Source organism: Sebastes umbrosus, chromosome 15 (genome assembly GCF_015220745.1).
Source record: "Sebastes umbrosus isolate fSebUmb1 chromosome 15, fSebUmb1.pri, whole genome shotgun sequence".
Lineage (NCBI taxonomy): Eukaryota > Metazoa > Chordata > Actinopteri > Perciformes > Sebastidae > Sebastes > Sebastes umbrosus.
In genome coordinates this window covers 6,641,457-6,659,047 of record NC_051283.1, presented here as the reverse complement: position 1 = coordinate 6,659,047, position 17,591 = coordinate 6,641,457, and the positions used below count along the sequence as shown (strand labels likewise).

The following is a 17,591-nucleotide window of genomic DNA, read 5'->3' as shown; positions in this document are numbered from 1 at the left end:
CATTTTAAACCAGGACATAAAGGACTCTTTGTCCCCAGTTAGCCTCTCTTACTCCTCTCACAAGTTGTGAATCACACCGCTAAAGTAGAAAAAAGGCCAAACCAGGCTGAATACAAAAGGACAACAACAGAGAGTCAGTGGTGTCGGTTTTGCAGAGTGCCTCATGAATGATCACAAAAAGCACAACTGTGAGATCATGGCTCCATTAGGATGTTATTAAAGCCAGCTGCACACACCTACAGCACCACTTATTTACTAATTGCAATACATTTGTCAGAGATTTGAAGAGTGTGGTATCCTGTTTAAATATAACAGCTTGGATATACGAGGCAAACAGCAGCCAATTAATGCACATTATCTTCTAAATGAACTTATTAATAACCAACCACTTCTATTGGCTGATTTCCTCTCAGTCTGCTCTAATGGATCCAGAAGCCTTCAGTGTTTCTCCCGTTGCTACTTCTCTTCCCGGCACTGTGATATTTTGTGATTGCTCTCAGGTCGGGTAAGGATAGCTCACCTCAGCAGTTTGGCTGCTTGTTTGTTTTTCTGTCTACTGAATGCCTAAAATTTAAACTGTACTGGAAATGTACATGACAGCAACACGTCTTGCTGTGAACCAACGCCACCTGCTGGAACACAGATGATGTCTGTTTCAGAGTGATTGTTGAGTTTTATTCTAAATCAAGTGAAATGCAAATTTTTTCCAACACATTTTTTCAGAGCAATTTAATTCAGGTATAGTATTGTATAGTGGAAATGACATATATGCAGTGGTGGAAAGTAACTGAGTGCATTTACTGAAGTACAGTAAGTACAATTTTGAGGTACTTTTGTATGCTATCTTATACTGTTACTCCACTGCATTTCATTTATTTGACAGCTACAGTTACTAGTTACTTTTCAGATTATGATTTTACATAAAAACATACAATAGCTTATAAATTACAACACTTTGTGGTTTAAGATATTGTTTCAGTGAACATTTTGGGCTTGTGACCTCTTACAAAAACTTCTCAGATGGTTTCATTTAAATAGCTGAACAAGGCACAAAGAGAAAAATGATCCAAAATGATGTAAACTGAACGTTTTAGACTGTTGGTCGGACAGAACAAGACATTTTGAAAATGTCACCTTTGGCTTTAGGAAATTATACTGGTCATTTTTTACTATTTCTTTTATAATATATATAATACATGTTACTATTTTATAGGACAAATGATTAATCATGGATATAATTGATACATTCATTTCTAAGTCTGATCAGTTTGCCACTGAGGGGCGCTTGACAGCACCTAAATAGTGGTAATGAGTGAGAGTCAGGTTTGGGTTGGTTACTTTCCACACCGCAGGTTTATCCTTCCAGTCGCAAGTCTGCAGATATTAACAATAATATTGTATTTATTATAATAACAATACACAACCAGATCCTTCCATACAGAGACCATAATACAGTTTACTCACATGTGTGCGTTTTAGTCTTTGCAGTTTAAAGCCTGTTATTAAAATTTCAGATTTTTTTCACACACAAACAACCAGTAGTACTAATCAAATCTACTGGAAAATATTCAGTCAGTGAAACTCTATCATATCATCAAGAATACAGACTGGATGATTTCTTGTAAAAGTCCAGTATTAGTGTCAGGGTGTCATCAGATGCTGGTGAGACACAGCGAGGCGTTGGTGCCGCCGAATCCAAAAGAGTTTGTGAGGGCGACCCGTCGGCCCTGAGCGCGCCATGGCTGCGCTGTGCAGGGCACATAGTTCAGGTTGAACTCCGGCTCGGTGCGGTCCAGGTTCAGAGTCGGGGGCAGGACCCCGTGGTAGCAGGCCAGAGCGGTGAACGCCGCCTCCAGGGCCCCGGCGGCCCCGAGCAGATGTCCCGTGGCCCCCTTGGTGGAGGAGACGGCCAGGTTCTCCACGCTTTGCTGGAAGAGCCTCTTGATGGCGGCGTTTTCCGCCGCGTCGCCCAAAGGCGTGGATGTGGCGTGAGCGTTCACGTACGTGACGTCTGCCAGTGAGACGCCAGCATCTCTGAGGGCCGCGGACATGCATCTGTAACGACAGAGGTCAAAGTTGGAACTCAGAACGGGCTCTCTTAACTGTGATGAATATTTACTATACAGATTCTATAATCATTTTAACATTAAAGGGGACAAAACGTGCTCATTTTCAGGTTCATACTTGTATTTTGGGTTCTACTAGAACATGTTTACATACTTTTATGTTTAAAAAAAACCTTTATTTTCCTCATGCTGTCTGCTTGACCTGTATTTACCCTCTGTCTGAAACGCTCTGTTTTAGTGCATTTCAATGGAATTTCAACAGAATTGCGTTGCTAGGCAACAGCTTGGGTCCATGTTTTTCTTCCTGTCAGCTGATGTCATTAACATACACTGCAACAGGAAATAAACTGGGACACATTTAGAATGTTTACGTTTAAAACTTTGAAATGGTCTAAATATTGTAGATTTGTGACATCACAAATGGACAGAAATCCTGACGGCTTGTTTCAAAAGCTCAGTTTCTGAATACGGGCTGTGTATTTATCTGTGGATTAAGCGTTTCGATACTTTCACAGTATTTATATAGAACTTAAACCTGCTTTATAATATAAAAGCAATGAAAATGTCACTTTTTACAATATGGGACCTTTAACGTTTGTTTTCTCTTCCGTTAGTTTGACTAACCTGGGTGTTTATTTTCAACCTTTCCTCCCTAATCAGACTTCTTTTAACGATGTCACCGTGCTCCAACGTTTCAGCAATTAGGGCAGCACTGATCAATATTTTATATAAACTATGAAGAAAATGACTAATGTGAAAGGCATCACTTATAGTGACAAACCACAAAGAGAAATCACCCAACTCTGCAGTTCCCCTCAGCTCTACAGACCTTTTTAGTCTCTTTTGGCTCATTGTTTTGGTTGTCAGGTACAAACTTCGCTCTCACGGACCTCGCTGCAGCAGGCAGCTGTGTTCAGATAATAAGCTATTAGCTAATAGACCAGAGTGTACAGAGTGCCTTAAAGTCCTTCTTTTTAAAATATGATTGCCAGGGTAATTAATGCCTAAAGCAAAATCTGGCATGATTTTGTGCAGATGCATTAAGGGTGCAATATCTCAGAGAGGGTTTTGTGTACTAGTTAACAGAATATAAGGGAATACTGGGGTGCCAGGGTACCAGCCATGACAGCTAAGTTGGAATTGTTTTCACCTTGTGAGTCTGTGTGTCATCATGGCGAGATTTGGTCCTGGAGACACCTACTGTAGCAGCAACTACCACAGAGGAGGTATTGAGTACTTTGTCTGTGGACAGATTTTGTCACTGTGATAGCGCCGCAACCGTAAAAGATGCAGTCACAAAACTTTACAGGTGTGTAGTTGAGATCAAAATGAAGGCCGAGTTCGAAGATGGTTGTGGTCCGAGCAAGGGCACCAGAAGTAGGGGGGTATGAAGTGGAGAAGGGGCCTCTTTATGCCCCTGATTTGGCATCGCGGCTGGTGTGATCCCATCCAAGATGGTCTCTAGTTCATTTTGTTTATATACAGTAGCTGGCGTCTATTGTGGTGGTTTAGCTCTCTTTTCCCCCCCTTTTTGAAATTCTACTGTGTCCAATAAAATGCACATTTGTACTGTATTTTTGTGTAATGTTAAAATGTTAAAACAAACAAAAACTTAAATGACAAAAGAAAAGCAGGTACTGGAGGAAAGTGCAAAACAATACACATGATTGTGTGTGGCAGAGATGTGTTTTTGTCTGCTTTCCTATTCTGACAACCCTGATCCTCAGAATGGGAACCACTGTGGCCTAATATATGTTATTTGAAATATGAAATGTAAGCACAAAATGTTGTCTCTTGTATGCTTGAAAAAAACCTCAAACACCTTAAATGAGTCACCTGAATGCTCCATCTCCATCTGCAGTGGGTGCTGTGATGTGGCTGGCATCCCCCGAGAGTCCATAACCCAGGATCTCTGCGTAGATCCTGGCCCCTCTTTTCACCGCGTGGTCCAGCTCTTCCAGAACGAGCACCGCCGCTCCTTCGCCCATCACAAAGCCCTCTCTCTCTGGGTGAAAGGGTCTGGACGCCTGCGTGGGGTTGTCATTCCATTTGGTGGCGAGGGCGCGGGCCCTGGCGAAGCCGGCCATCGACAGAGCCCCCACACAGGATTCTGTTCCCCCCGTAACCATGGCAACTGCATCACCATGAGCAATGAACCTGGCAGCATCACCTACGGCGTGTGCGCCTGTGGTGCACGCTGTGGACACTGCATGGTTGGGACCCTTCAGTTTGTGTCTGATGCTTATGTGGCCAGCTGCCATGTTGACGAGGATGCGAGGCACAAAAAAGGGGCTGACTTTCTTGTAGCCCTTTTCTTTGAAGGCGACGGAGGTGCGAGCGATTTCATCCAGTGACACCATGCCCATGCCAACAGCCACCCCAGTATTGAGCTGTTCCTCTGGGGTGTCTGGGTGCCAACCTGAGTCCTCCAGAGCCAGCTGAGCAGCTCCCAGGGCCATCACAGTGGCTGCTGACATGCTGTTGATCTCCCCACGAGAGACAAACCTCTCCTCCTCAAACTGATCTTTTCCTCTGGGCACCAGTGCTGCCACCTTACACGGAACAGTGTTGTACTCTTCTGAGTGGAGAGCAACAATCCCACTGTGGCCTTGGATCAGGCGGTCCCAGGTCAGAGCAGTCCCTGTGCCCAGAGGACACACCAGCCCTATGCCAGTGATAACAACCCTCCTTTCGTGCTTTCCAGAGCTGCTGTGTCTGGAGTCTTGGTTTGGACAAACACAGACGGTCTTTTGAAGAAGTGTCCTTATGTTGTGTGGTCTCAGCTGGAGTTTAGTCCAACAAGAGAGTGACAGAGCAGAAGACATGCTGGTGTCTCTGCTTGTAGCAGAGCTTCCCTCTTAATATCAGAGGAATAAATGTACAAAACAAAGTTGAAATGTCCTCCAGACGTTAACTGAACTTACATTTATAACTTACACGACCGATCACTGCTTCAAAGTTACCTGTCAGCTGTTAATACATTCATGAAACGACACAACTAGTCCATCCTGCTTGAATCTGCATGTAGCTCATCTTAGGTAGCTATTTTGAACGCCAGATTCGTTTAACGTGTAAATATTAAATAAAACAATAATAATAATTAAACAAATAGAGCGAGAAAACAGATCCCTGAGCGTTATGAAACACAATTAAGGTAAAATACAATTATATAGATTTTTTTAATGCTGCAAATAAGTATTCAGGCGTTGATAGGGCAGCTAAACCCAGGACCCAAAACAGCTACTAGCCAAAATCAAGGCCTATGGAAAGGAGGTTAGGACATGCGTCATCAATGCGGCATATATTTGACGGGTATTGCACATGCGCAGTAGAATCTGGCCAGCACTCGTAACGCACGACTGCAGCTTGAGTTACACTGCGCATGTGTTTTACCACTCACAACAAGACCCGTGTCCTAGCCTCCTTCTATAGGCCTTGACAGCTACTAGACAAAATTGCACCACGTTAGCATCGACGCTAGCTCTCCTCCTCACAGCCTCCAAAGGGGAACATATTTTTAGTTTGTTGAAGAAACAGCAGCATGGCTGTGTCTCCAGCAGTGACAACATTATGTGAAAACTCAAATGAAGTGTTCTTAGACGTCGCGAAGTTGTTACTGACATACGCGGATAACATCTTAAGGTAAGGTTGTCAACTCAACGCAAAACACCAGATCAAGATAGAGAAGATGTGTGTTAGATTAAAACTAAGAGTTTCTCTACATCACAATCACAGTGGAGTTAGATAATATGGTGTAATCAGTAGTGTAACCACCGGGTACGGCTAACAGAGCTGCACTTGAGCCCCGATATATGCAAGTCATATACAGTCATACAAGCGTCAAACCAAACTCGGTTAAAAAATCTGGCATTTTTTATTCGTACTTGTGTATCCGCACACGCCCATGCATGGATTATCATGACTTAACTGAAGTATCAATGGCCAGGCTGTTCTGGGTGATTCGGCATACCAGTGACTCACCAGGAAGCTGTTTTAAAAAGTTAAAATCTCTATATTCACCTCTAAGTTTCCTCTGAAATAGGCTGTGGGATGAGGTAAATGTCTCACATAAAGTTGTCATATGATGACACCAATTTGTTATTAGTGTGTATATTTCTCATTTATGAACACATAACTCATTGGTTTGTACATAGTCATTTGTCTCTTCCACCCAGGGAATGAAATTAGCACCTGGCACCTGCCAAATAACAGGGTAAATGTTGGCTGAGGCAGGTCAAAATGTCAGGTCACCTGCCACCAAGGCAGATAGGTTTTCCTTATATTAAGACATATTATTTTTCAAGAAGCAATTCCTGAGTCAAATGTAGTCATGGATTAAGGTCATATCATATATTCCATAAATCTACGGTCTGGCACCGCTGACTCAGTGTTTACAATTCTAAAGCGTTACACCTAGATTTCAGAAGTTGCAGAAAAAAAAATTGAGTGGCCGGTAGAAATGTTCAGTGACCTGCCACAGTGGCAGGTGAGGAAAGAGCTTAATTTCAGACCTTGCTTCCACCCCAGAGGACAAAATATATTGTCTGAAAAGCCTCGAGAACAGCTCTTACTTCCTCATATGATGTCCCCTCCCAACAGGAATCCCAATGAGGAAAAGTACAGATCCATCCGCATAGGCAATCCTACCTTCTCCACCAAGCTGTTGCCCATCAAAGGTGCTGTGGAATGCCTGTTTGAGATGGGATTTGAGGAGGTAATTAATAAGTAGCTTCATTACCTAGGACCTATTTGGCATCATCTGTCACTGGCCTCACTATTAGTAAATATGATGATGACCTCTTGCACCTCTTCTCAGGCTGAGACCCACCTGGTGTTCCCCAAGTCTGCATCAGTGGAACAGCTGAAGCTTATCAGGGAATCTATAGCAGCAGAGAGGGATCAGAGGCTGCAGGGAGGACAGCCTGTCCAACCTACTGCTCAGGCTGCTGCGGCCTTGGCCTCGACCTTGACCTCGACACCAACACCAACACCAACACCAACACCAACACCAACCCCAGCGCTAGAGAGCTCTGCTGCTGCCTCCAGCCAGCCAGTTGCGCCACCTCCATCACAGCCTCCATCCTTGGTAAAGATGTGCTTCATCCCTGGTTTAAATGGCAGACATTGTGATTGAACATGAAGTGTTTTTAGCTGTAATATCATGGTAGCAGGGTCACAGTGGAGACTAAAGACACCTCACAGACACCTTTTAATATCAAAGATATGATCAAGGATCCGGGATCTACAAGTCTTATGATCTAATCTTAATAATTTGAAACCCCAATCATTGCCAGTCTGCTAGATAAGGAGGGCAACATCCACACGGCTTTAGAGCATGTGTGTATAAAACATTTATTATGTGGCCACAGGTATTTAGAACGATCGACTCTTGCCAGATTAACTGCAAAATAAAATAAACATCGTTGGCGATGTCGCGCTTTGTATGCACACATCCAAGCTAAGATACTTAAGTGTAGGAGGAGGTCTGCACACCGTTTGGCTCCAAATAAATATTTTTTTTCTCTTTTCCTCTGGCAAGTGTGAAAGAGAATAACAGGTTTTTCTTGTAGAGGCAGAGGCTGTTTTCTGACAAGCAGGTGATAATCTTTTGAGTTGGTTACTACCTCTACAAGAAATGCTAGTGTTTCTCTTTCACACTCGCCTGCGGAAGATCTTACAGATCGAAACGTTGCCTTAAAAAGAGAAATAAAATTATTCATGCCCTGCAATAAAACTGCTTTGCCATATGCATAGGAAAGCAATCCTGTTACTGCTTCAGGGCTTTATTTACCTTTATCATAATGAAATAGGGATGCAACTGGCGATTATTTTAGTTATCGACTAATCTGCCAATCTGTCAGTTTCTTATTCATTTTCTGTCGAAGGACTTATCAATCAATCGTCCTCAGGTCTACAGTGAACTAGTAGCTAACAGGACCAATGTGTATTTGGTTATGACATCTGTTTTTATACATGCATACAGGTCTAATTCATATTTGTACTGCTGTCTGCCTGGATTACTCATTCAGTGGTGGTAATAACCGTTTACGTAGCAGCTCTTTATTAAAGAATAGAGAGTGGTTGGAGTAAACATTTTTATGTTTTCCATATATTCGGAAGTTGGTAATCCCACTTCGGATGTGGTTGTGGGTGGCCATAGTGATTAATTATTATTCCATAAACAAATTAAGATTTGGGGGTTTTAAATTAGGGTACTACATCTTAAATTGTTAAAGCTTTGCCTCTCCTCGCTATTAATACTGTTTTATTATTATTTAAAGATTTTGGGGGTAGGGTGATGCAGGTTTTCTTTCTAAGACAAGGGGAGGGAGCCAAGAAAATATTGAAAATGCTAGGGAGGGCCATGGCTTTTTAAAAAAAATGAAATATAACATTCTGTGTGTTTTCTTGTGTTTCTGTCAGGAGAGCAGTATGAGCTTTTTTGTGACTCTCCAGTCAAACTTCCAACACGTGATGCTGTATGAAAACCCTGAGATGCAGGAGAAAGCCAGGAGCTGCATCCCTCACCAGGAGCTGTCCTCTGCTGCTGAACGCAAGCTGAAAGAGGCGAAAGAGGCGGATCCAGGTGAAGTCCCATTACTCACTCATAAGAATGGAATTGTATATCTGGATCGTACTGTATGCAAAATAAAGATGTTCCTTTTAATCAGAGCGACCAACTGACTTGCTTTCCTGTTTGTAGAGTGTAAACTTGGAATGGAAGAGTTCCTGGTGCTGGAGTTGCTCAGATGGTTCAAGCAGGACTTCTTCTCCTGGGTGAACTCTCTGCCCTGCAGCCGCTGCAACGGCCCGACCCAGAACGCCAGCTCCCTCAGTCCCACCGCCGAGGACATCCGCTGGGGAGCCCAGCGAGTGGAGAACCACTACTGTCAGAGCTGCCAGCTCTCCACCAGATTCCCCAGGTCTGTCTGTGTGTCTTTGTGTTTGTGCAACATTTTAGTTCTTACTACTCCAACGAAGGAGTTTAGGACCCGTTTTTGAAGTAATATTCAAATTAGGATTAAGTTACCGAAATAGGAATCACTGACTTTTATATTGCAGTATTGACTGTTGAATTTAAAATGATAAAACATTGTTTCTGCAAACACTCATAAAGAGTATGAATGAATTTGACCACAAACACTTTGATTGCTTGTTTTTTTTCTATATTGTTAATATCAGATACAACAATCCTGAGAAGCTTCTTGAAACCAGGAGGGGCCGCTGTGGGGAGTGGGCGAACTGTTTCACTCTGTGCTGCAGAGCCATCGGCCTCGAGGCCAGATACATCTGGGACAGCACAGGTAACGTACCTGACAAACAGATGTGGCTCTTGCATTGCTGATTAGATTTTCTGTTCTGCAGGAAATGTAGATGACGTGGCGTCCTAGATACCAGTCAGTTTTTTTACTAAAAGCAAAACAGCTCAGGGTCCACTCAATAGCTTTTTCTGGAGCTTTCACCCACATCTTACGGTCTTCATCAGCAAATGACTTTTGCTCAGCTCTCATTTACTTGGTTCAGTTATCACAACTAGAGTTTAGCACGTTTAGCAATGTTTAGTTGATTAGTCTATCGGCAGAAAATTAATCGGCAACTATATTGAAAATGGATCAATCCTTTTGAGTCCTTTTTTTAAGGAAAAAGGCAGAATATCCTCTGTTTCTGGCAACTCAAAGGTGAATATTTCCCTGTTTCCTTAGTCTTTTATGATAGTAAACTGGATATCTCTTGGTTTTGGACTGTTGGTTAAACAACACAAGACATTTGAAGGAGAGGTTTACCGATAACGATAGTACAGAGCAGAGAAAAAGCAGATAACCTCACAAACAGATGTTTTCAGCAAAAGTGTCCCTGTAATGATCAGATATGGCCTGTTGTTGTGCTACGCTTGCACTTATGGCTAGCCAAATTATAGGCTAACGACCATGCTTTCTAGCTACACGGAGGTGGCATGCCTTCAGCAGAGCAACAATCTTCAGCCTGATGTATTAATAATGACCTACTGTAACCAACAACCTTATCATGCTCATCATTTACCAATAAAGCTGTCTTATATAAAGTTAACTTTCATTTAAATAGATCTATAGATGCACATTGACTTCGTGTATGGAGTCTCCATGCAAAACCAGCATAACGGGTGGAGGCTGCGTAGCCATCGGCCACTATCGGAGGCTAGTTCCGCCGATAATGATAGTTTGTTAAATGTCCTATCGGCGACCTCTAATTTGAAGATGTCCCGTTCGGCTTTGACAAAATATGATGGACAATAATTTCCTGATATTTGATATACAAAATAATGAATCAACAGATGAATCAGTAATGAAAAATAATCATTAGTTGCAGCTCTAATCAGGACTAACAACTGAGCAAACTCCATCCGCATCTAAGGAAGACCACAAGCTGTGGTTGAACAGTCTGGAAAAGTGGACCCTGAGTTGAGTTTTTTTTTATTCTTTTGCAAACTGCTGTTTCTGAGATCAAGAATGACCTTTCACACTCCGTGTTAATATTATTTATGTAGCAGGTATCTCAGCAGAGAGGTCTGTTTCAGAGTGTGTTGGGAGAGCTGTACTCAGCAGCCTCTGGGCTGTTGGCCCGCAGTGTAACCCGTCTCACCTTGGCTGTAAGAGCTATTGTTTATCTAAAAAAAACTGGTTCAGTGGGGACTTTTAGTAATTCTCAACCTGTTCACAAGGTCAAGAATGAACTCACTTTTTTTAAGTTAAGTTAAAGTTACACTCCCTCTGCCTTCAAGAATCAAATTCTGCGAAACACTGAACCAATTTAAAATATTCTACCGTTAAAATAGTAGAAATTTAAGGCACTAAAATTGTATTGGTAGCTTCACACATGAGTTTCATATATCAGGGACATGTCATCACATTTCCTACATCACAAAATGTTGACCTTTCATACTTGCTCTGATGTCAGAACAATTCATGCAGCGTGTAAAGTGTATGAAAGGCTCAATGAAAACCAGTTTGTTCCTCTGTTCCTCAGACCATGTGTGGACGGAGATTTACTCGGTCTCTCAGCGTCGCTGGCTGCACTGTGACTCGTGTGAAAACGGCTGTGATAAGCCTCTACTGTATGAGGTCGGCTGGGGGAAGAAACTGGCCTACGTTCTGGCTTTCTCTAAGGACCAGGTCAGACTGCTACTAGTACTACTACTGCTGCTAATGCTACTACTACTACTACTACTACTACTACTACTACTATCAGTGGTTAAAATCTATACTGATATCAATCCAGTTTTATTTAAAAACTTTTTGTGATCTTATTTCCGGGGGTCAGTTCTAAAACTGTCAAAAGAACACCAAAACTAAAAGTATCATGGACTTAAAAGGAAAATTCATCCCAAAATCATCAATCTAGATGTGAGTCAAGGTTCTAATAGTTTTGAATTTTCAATTAGTTTTTATTTTATTATAGTTTGACTTTTTGATTTCATTTTAGTTTAGTTTTTTGGAGAGCAAAATAATTGTTAGTTGCAGCTCTGTCTCCAACACTCCGCAACTTACACCAAAACAATCTAGATTGATAAATAGCACGACCGTCCCTTTTAAAGGATAAAGATGGTCACATTTTACGTTTTATTTACCATCAACGAATCACATGAAAAGATCAGAACCACCAATGTGTTGGTCCGTCTCTCAATACTTTCTGATTCCCCTACCCTGTCACCTCGCACTCAGCCCCCAACCCCATTGGTTCATGTATCCTCATGCACGAGAGCAGACAAAACGGGACCTAAACATTGTCCATAGCATTACAAGAGGCGGAAAACTCCACAGTGTAGCTTAATTTAAGGATTTCTTACATTTTTGATTAGTAGGTCTTTTCCTTTGTTTCTCTAAAAAAATAAAAGAAGATCATTTTGATGTTATGTTATGCAGGTGGTTTGTTTGGAGGATTATAGAATCTTATTCTATTTCTGTATGAGGGTGTTTTTTTTTTTATGGATTGTTTTGAGTCTGGACATAAAATTAGCATCCCCTTTAGTCCAACCAGCAAAAATCTGTGCACTGGTTACTGTTTTTCTAGACAACAATCTCACTCAACGCACACACATATTCTGAAGTATGGACATTTGTTTGTGTGCTGCAGGTGGTTGATGTGACGTGGAGGTATTCCTGCAAACATCCAGAGGTTTTGTCAAGAAGGACCAGAGTTCAGGAGGCCTGGCTGCTGCACACCATCAATGGGCTCAATGCCTCGGTAAATATTAAACACTTTAAACCCTGCATATATACAGTCAGACTTAATGTCCCTGGTGAGTCTGATGTTTCCCCGTTTTGCTCTGATACTGAAGAGGCAGCAGTCCCTGAGTCCAGACAGGAAGAAGGAGCTGACGGAGAGGCTGCTTGTCGAGCTGGTGGAGTTTATTTCCCCCAAGAAACCAAAACCAGGAGAGCTGGGCGGACGCGACTCTGGCTCTCTGGCCTGGAGGATGGCACGCGGGGAGACCAGAAAGGCTGATGCAGGCACCTCCACGCAGGTACTGTTTATTATATATATGGTGTTATAATTGAGCTCACTCCACTCAGCATAATGCATCTACTTCATTAGACCTATTTTAACAGACCTATCAATCGACCTCTTTCCATCAGCAACATGATCTTAATTATAATGTTGAACTAGGGATCAATATTAGACGTCAGCCATTATTTTTGATGGCCATTACGGATGAATGAAGTATTTTCCATTTTGTCCCAGTGTTAAAAATCCTTAAAGGAAAACTACAGTTTATTACAACCTGGCTACTATTTTTGTAGCTCCGGACAACAGAGCCTACTATTTTGATAATCGATTAATCGTTAAAGTAATTTTTCATGCAAAAAATGGCAGAAAATGCTGTTTTCAGCCTCTCAGATATGGAGATTTCCTTCTTTTCTCTGTTTTATATTCATATTAAACTCACTATCTTTGAGTTTTGGACTGACTAAACAAGACATTTAAAGACATCATCTTGGATTTTGAGAAACTGGGACGGACATTTTTCTCTATTTTCTGACAGTTTATAAACCAATCGATTAACCTAGAAAGTAATTGGTAGATTAATAATACAAATAATTGTTAGTTGCAGCCCTAATGATAATGTTGTACTCGGCAAGTAATTTTCTGCAAGAAACACATAGTCAGACAGGTTGTAAACAAACCCCCGGGTTAGTTAAAGTATTACTCTATTACTATTATTGTCCCTTATAAACATCCATCATAGTTTACAGACTCACTCGCTGCTTCAAGTGTGACCTACTGTATTTACTGTAGTTGTATGTACACAGTTTTACTATGCACTGTGGGATAATCCAACACTTTCAGTTTACCCCCAAGTAATGATAATGATAGAACTATATACTCAGTTGCCAGTTTATTAGGTCCACCTTTATCAAACTATTGCAGTCTAATGCAGCAGTCCTGCAATAATGCTTTATGTCAGTTCATAATGTCTGTATTAGTACAATAGATGTATATATGTAATCACAACAGCATTAAACACCCCTCACAGGTCACCATTATTGTATTCTTAGCATTTTAATAGCTTGATGTATCCTAGCTTGATAGCCTAATAGCCGGGTGTCTAATACAAATCAGTATTTGACTAAAAGAGTGTTTGTGTGTTTTTCAGGCTGCAGGTTACGTGTTCACTCCTACTGAGAAAGAGAAGAGTGACCGGTTACTGCATGTGCGCTACATTGCCTCCAAAGACCAGTACTGTCGGGTGTCCAACGACTCTGAGGTCATCCAGAGCTGGGATCAGGGTGTGTGGAGGAAGGAGTCCATCTTCAGAAAGGTGGAGCAAGACTGGAAGATGGTACGTTTATTATTGTTTGATTAACAAACCCATGTTTTTTCAGTATTCTATGGTTCAGGTTAGGAAATGCTCAACATTTATGTTAACTCCCATTTAGTACTAAACAGCACAGGAAACAGGTTCAGAAACTTGTCATGTAAGTCATCAAGTGTAAAGGCTAAGGTGAAGCTTCCTGTCTGGTGCAGTGGGTTAGGGTGGGGGCAGTGGATTAGTGTTGTTAATCAGTCTGATGACCAGAGGATAAAAACTGTACCTCAGCCTAGAGGTCCTGCATTTCCTGCCAGAAGACATACTGTATGTGTGAAAGACCTGTGTTGAGGTGGGTGGAGTCTTTTGATGATGCTGCAGGCTCTATGGACTGATAGATGTCCTGCAGAGTTGGTAGAGGGCCTCCTGATGTTCTTCTCAGCAGTCTTTACCGCTCTCTGCAGGCGGTCCGTGGCGGTGCACTAAACACAAAGAACAGCTGAGGCTGATGGGAATGTCATTAGTTTTGCAGGTACTATATGTAGTCATGAGTCAAAGTATTGGACATATTAAGATGTTGACCAGAAGACGGCGCTAGATGAAAAGTCAGAAGATGACCAAAGTCTGCAGGATTCATCCTTTTTGGGACCATGAATGTTTGTAGCAAATTTCCTGGCACATCCATCTAGTAGTTGTTGAGATATTTCATTCTGGACCAACATTGCCATCCCTAAAGCCACTAATAAACCGAGGTTGTTGAGGCTGAGGCGTAGAAGCATGTCGAGCTTAATAAAACTGTTTCACAGACTGACTTGTAGTCCCCATAATGAGTAAACTGGTTTGTAAAACTGGTGCAGTGCCCTTTTTGATTAAAAAAAAAGTTCACACTTTGTTCCATTAGAATGCTAGTAGGCCACATTTACATGATGAAATAAGTTGTAGGCATTTTTTGATTGTTTCATTGATTGTAACGAGACCGTGTGAGAACCACGCCCAGAACAAGAGTGGGCATCTTTTAGGAGAAGACCAGTAAACCCACAAGCACCAAAACAAGGGCTGCGTCCAAAATCACACACTCTACAGTTAGTATGTATCTTTACGCACGCATTGAACTGTAATTACCACGTCACTTCCTGAGAGCCTCCTTGCCGGTTGGAGACGCGTAACCATGGTAACCCGTACCAACCTCATGTGACCAAAACGATGATTTGTGAGAATCATAAAGTATGAACTAATATAAAAAACTATATTACACCTAGCAAAGTGGAATCTTATACTCACTCTTAAATTGAAGCGTTATTGATGTTACAGAGCCGTCCACCACTGTTTGTTTGGAATGTTGTCGCTACTACCGCATTGCATTGTGGGGTATTTATGCCGATATACATGTCCAGTTTTTGCATACTGTAATATTTCACGGGAAATAGTATGAAATTTGCATACTACTGGTTTCATACTAAAGTTTCAGACATACTAAAAAAATCTCACGTACTGTTTTAGCATACTAAATAACATGTTAGTGTGGAATTTCAGACACAACCACAAACTTACTAAAGCAAGATGCTGCCAAGTAGGTTTTCATATAGGAGGAATTTGCTTTGGGGCATAACATGAACAGAGTAAGAGAAAATTAAATTAAAAATAAAAGCAAGTATTGAAAAAAATCAAGAAACATAAATATAGAAGAAAATTACAATAAAAATATGAGAGAATACTTTATGTACAATATATCTGTTTTAAGGAGATGTGCAGTTTATAGAAGTGAAAAGACCTACAGTGATAAAAAAAAAATATTCTTATTTAAAAATAATAAGGGACTGTAGGAAATGAGAATAACCTCTCTGTGCGTTCCAATACCCATACTACCATACTATTTAGTATGCCACAAAGAGATTTAGTATGTCCCAATACATACACTGTAGTATGCCAAAAATACCAGGATGCCCTACTACCTCCGGTCACATTTTGCAGTATGCAAGCCAGCATGCTTTTCTGGCTGTTCTGACCCACAATCCTCTGCACACCAGATATACTGTATGAGCAAGAGGGTCAAAGTTCAAGGCACAATGTTATGATGAAGTAGTATGTGCCAATTGTATGTAAAAAGAAAAAGAATGCAATTTGGAACACAGCCTCTGTTCATACTAGAGTCACCTTTTTTTTTATATCCTGGAACAATATGCAGCGGTAGGTGTGATGACCAGATTGTATTTCTTCCTTCAGGTGTACCTAGCTCGAACAGAAGGCTCCTCCACGGGAAGCATTAGCTGGAAGTTTGACTTTGCTCCGACGGGAATGAAGATAAAGTCCGTATCGATCATGGCCAGCAGCCAGACCTTCCACTCTGGGAAAGTCTGCTGGCACCTGCAGACAGGCCAGACTACTAAAGAGTTCTCTGGAGGTATGGTTACGTAATAGATATTACCATCAAATACAACAGTGTGACATGATGATGATCCCTCGTAATAATCCCCCTCCTGTGTGTTTGAACCTCCAGATGGGACGATGCAGTCATTCCAGAGTCTATCCGGCTCCTCGGAGTTCATTATTGTAGCAGCACTCAGTGATGGAGGAGAGGAGGAGTCGTCATGGCAGCACTCCCAGCTCTTCAGACAAAGCTTGAATGAGACGGAGGAGTCTTCATTTGAAATCCTCATCCACTTAGAAGAAGATGCTTAACAGTCGTTTTACTCAACAAAATTGGATCCCTAATTCCTTTTTCATTGTTGACTTGAGCTTAATTGTTTGGATGATAGTTTTGTATGATGATCAATCAGTGCAATATTTAATTTTTTTGTCAGTCAACCAGGATGATTAACTAAATATGCATGGCCTAATGATAGACGTGACATTTTGTACTCATCACAGAGTACTAAGGCCAGATAACCTGTGAGACATGCAATATACATGTAAAGGGTTTTAAACATAAAGCCATAGTTTTTGTTACATTTGTGAATGTGTCTGTATTATTATTATTATTGGTGAATATGTCATTTATTATTTGGCTATGGAATTTTTACACCGGTTACATCAGTGTGTCTAATTATAAAGTGAGTGTTGTTAGTGTGGTGGTGAAAGGGCTGAATGTTAGGACATAATATGGTGGAATAATAAAGATATTTTTACAGTGTGGTAGTCACTATGGCAATGTATGTATGCATTTACATCTAGTCTGTCAGTGATAGAGTTTCTGGTGCCACCTTGTGTTGACAAAAAGAAACAGGCCTCTAAATGTCCCCTCCTCCTATTGGTCGAAATACCGGTGCCTTTGAAAAAGCAGCCACCTGATTGGTCGGTCTGCCTGCGAGACGATTCGCCGTCTATCTTGTAGTGATGGGAATTACGGCTCTTTTTAGTGAGCCAGATCATTTGGCTCAGCTCACTAAGAAGAGCCGGCTCTTTTCGGCTCCCAAACAGCTCTTCGTTTTACCACTTCTGCCTTTTATAATTCAGCCAAATTTAGCGCTGTTTTGACCTATGATTAGTATGTATGCACATATATCACTTAAATTATTCAATTAGACCTTGTAATTTCCAGAATACCATAATTTTACCTGCTGCTTCGTTTCCAACTGTCATTCATCTTGTCTGCTATTCGCACACCGCACTCTCTTACTCTTCTCCACTATGGAAGTTTTTATTGGACTTTATTAGTTGTAACCCACAGAAGAAATAGATGCACAAATGCGTGTTTATCACTTTACATGCAAACCTTAAAATACGTATTTACAGAGTAAGTT

At 41.4% G+C, this 17,591-nt stretch overlaps 2 protein-coding genes across 2 annotated transcripts; one reads left to right on the top strand and one right to left on the bottom strand.

Moving 5' to 3' along the window:
* Positions 1–1,450: 1,450 nt before the first annotated feature.
* Positions 1,451–5,204, bottom strand: oxsm (3-oxoacyl-ACP synthase, mitochondrial). The gene is made up of 2 exons (XM_037795250.1): positions 3,903–5,204; positions 1,451–2,055 (listed from the first exon to the last, which is right to left on the bottom strand). Exons 1-2 carry the CDS (start codon positions 4,889–4,891, stop codon positions 1,653–1,655), a joined length of 1,392 nt encoding a protein of 463 aa, XP_037651178.1. The 5' UTR covers positions 4,892–5,204; the 3' UTR covers positions 1,451–1,652.
* Positions 5,205–5,515: 311 nt separating this feature from the next.
* On the top strand, positions 5,516–17,001 carry ngly1 (N-glycanase 1). Its single transcript, XM_037795249.1, has 12 exons — positions 5,516–5,708; positions 6,666–6,780; positions 6,883–7,152; positions 8,490–8,652; positions 8,770–8,989; positions 9,249–9,370; positions 11,070–11,215; positions 12,177–12,287; positions 12,382–12,567; positions 13,699–13,884; positions 16,075–16,252; positions 16,349–17,001. The coding sequence occupies exons 1-12, from the start codon at positions 5,608–5,610 to the stop codon at positions 16,528–16,530; spliced, it is 1,980 nt and encodes a 659-aa protein (XP_037651177.1). The 5' UTR covers positions 5,516–5,607; the 3' UTR covers positions 16,531–17,001.
* Positions 17,002–17,591: the final 590 nt, after the last annotated feature.

Coding starts and splice junctions, on each gene's coding strand:
- oxsm (XM_037795250.1), bottom strand. CDS start 4,891: ATGTCTTCTGCTCTGTCACTCTCTTGTTGGACTAAACTCCAGCTGAGA. Junction 2,056..3,902: donor GATGGAGATGGAGCATTCAG/GTGACTCATTTA, acceptor CTGTCGTTACAG/ATGCATGTCCGCGGCCCTCA.
- ngly1 (XM_037795249.1), top strand. CDS start 5,608: ATGGCTGTGTCTCCAGCAGTGACAACATTATGTGAAAACTCAAATGAA. Junction 9,371..11,069: donor ATACATCTGGGACAGCACAG/GTAACGTACCTG, acceptor TCTGTTCCTCAG/ACCATGTGTGGACGGAGATT. Junction 11,216..12,176: donor TGGCTTTCTCTAAGGACCAG/GTCAGACTGCTA, acceptor TGTGTGCTGCAG/GTGGTTGATGTGACGTGGAG.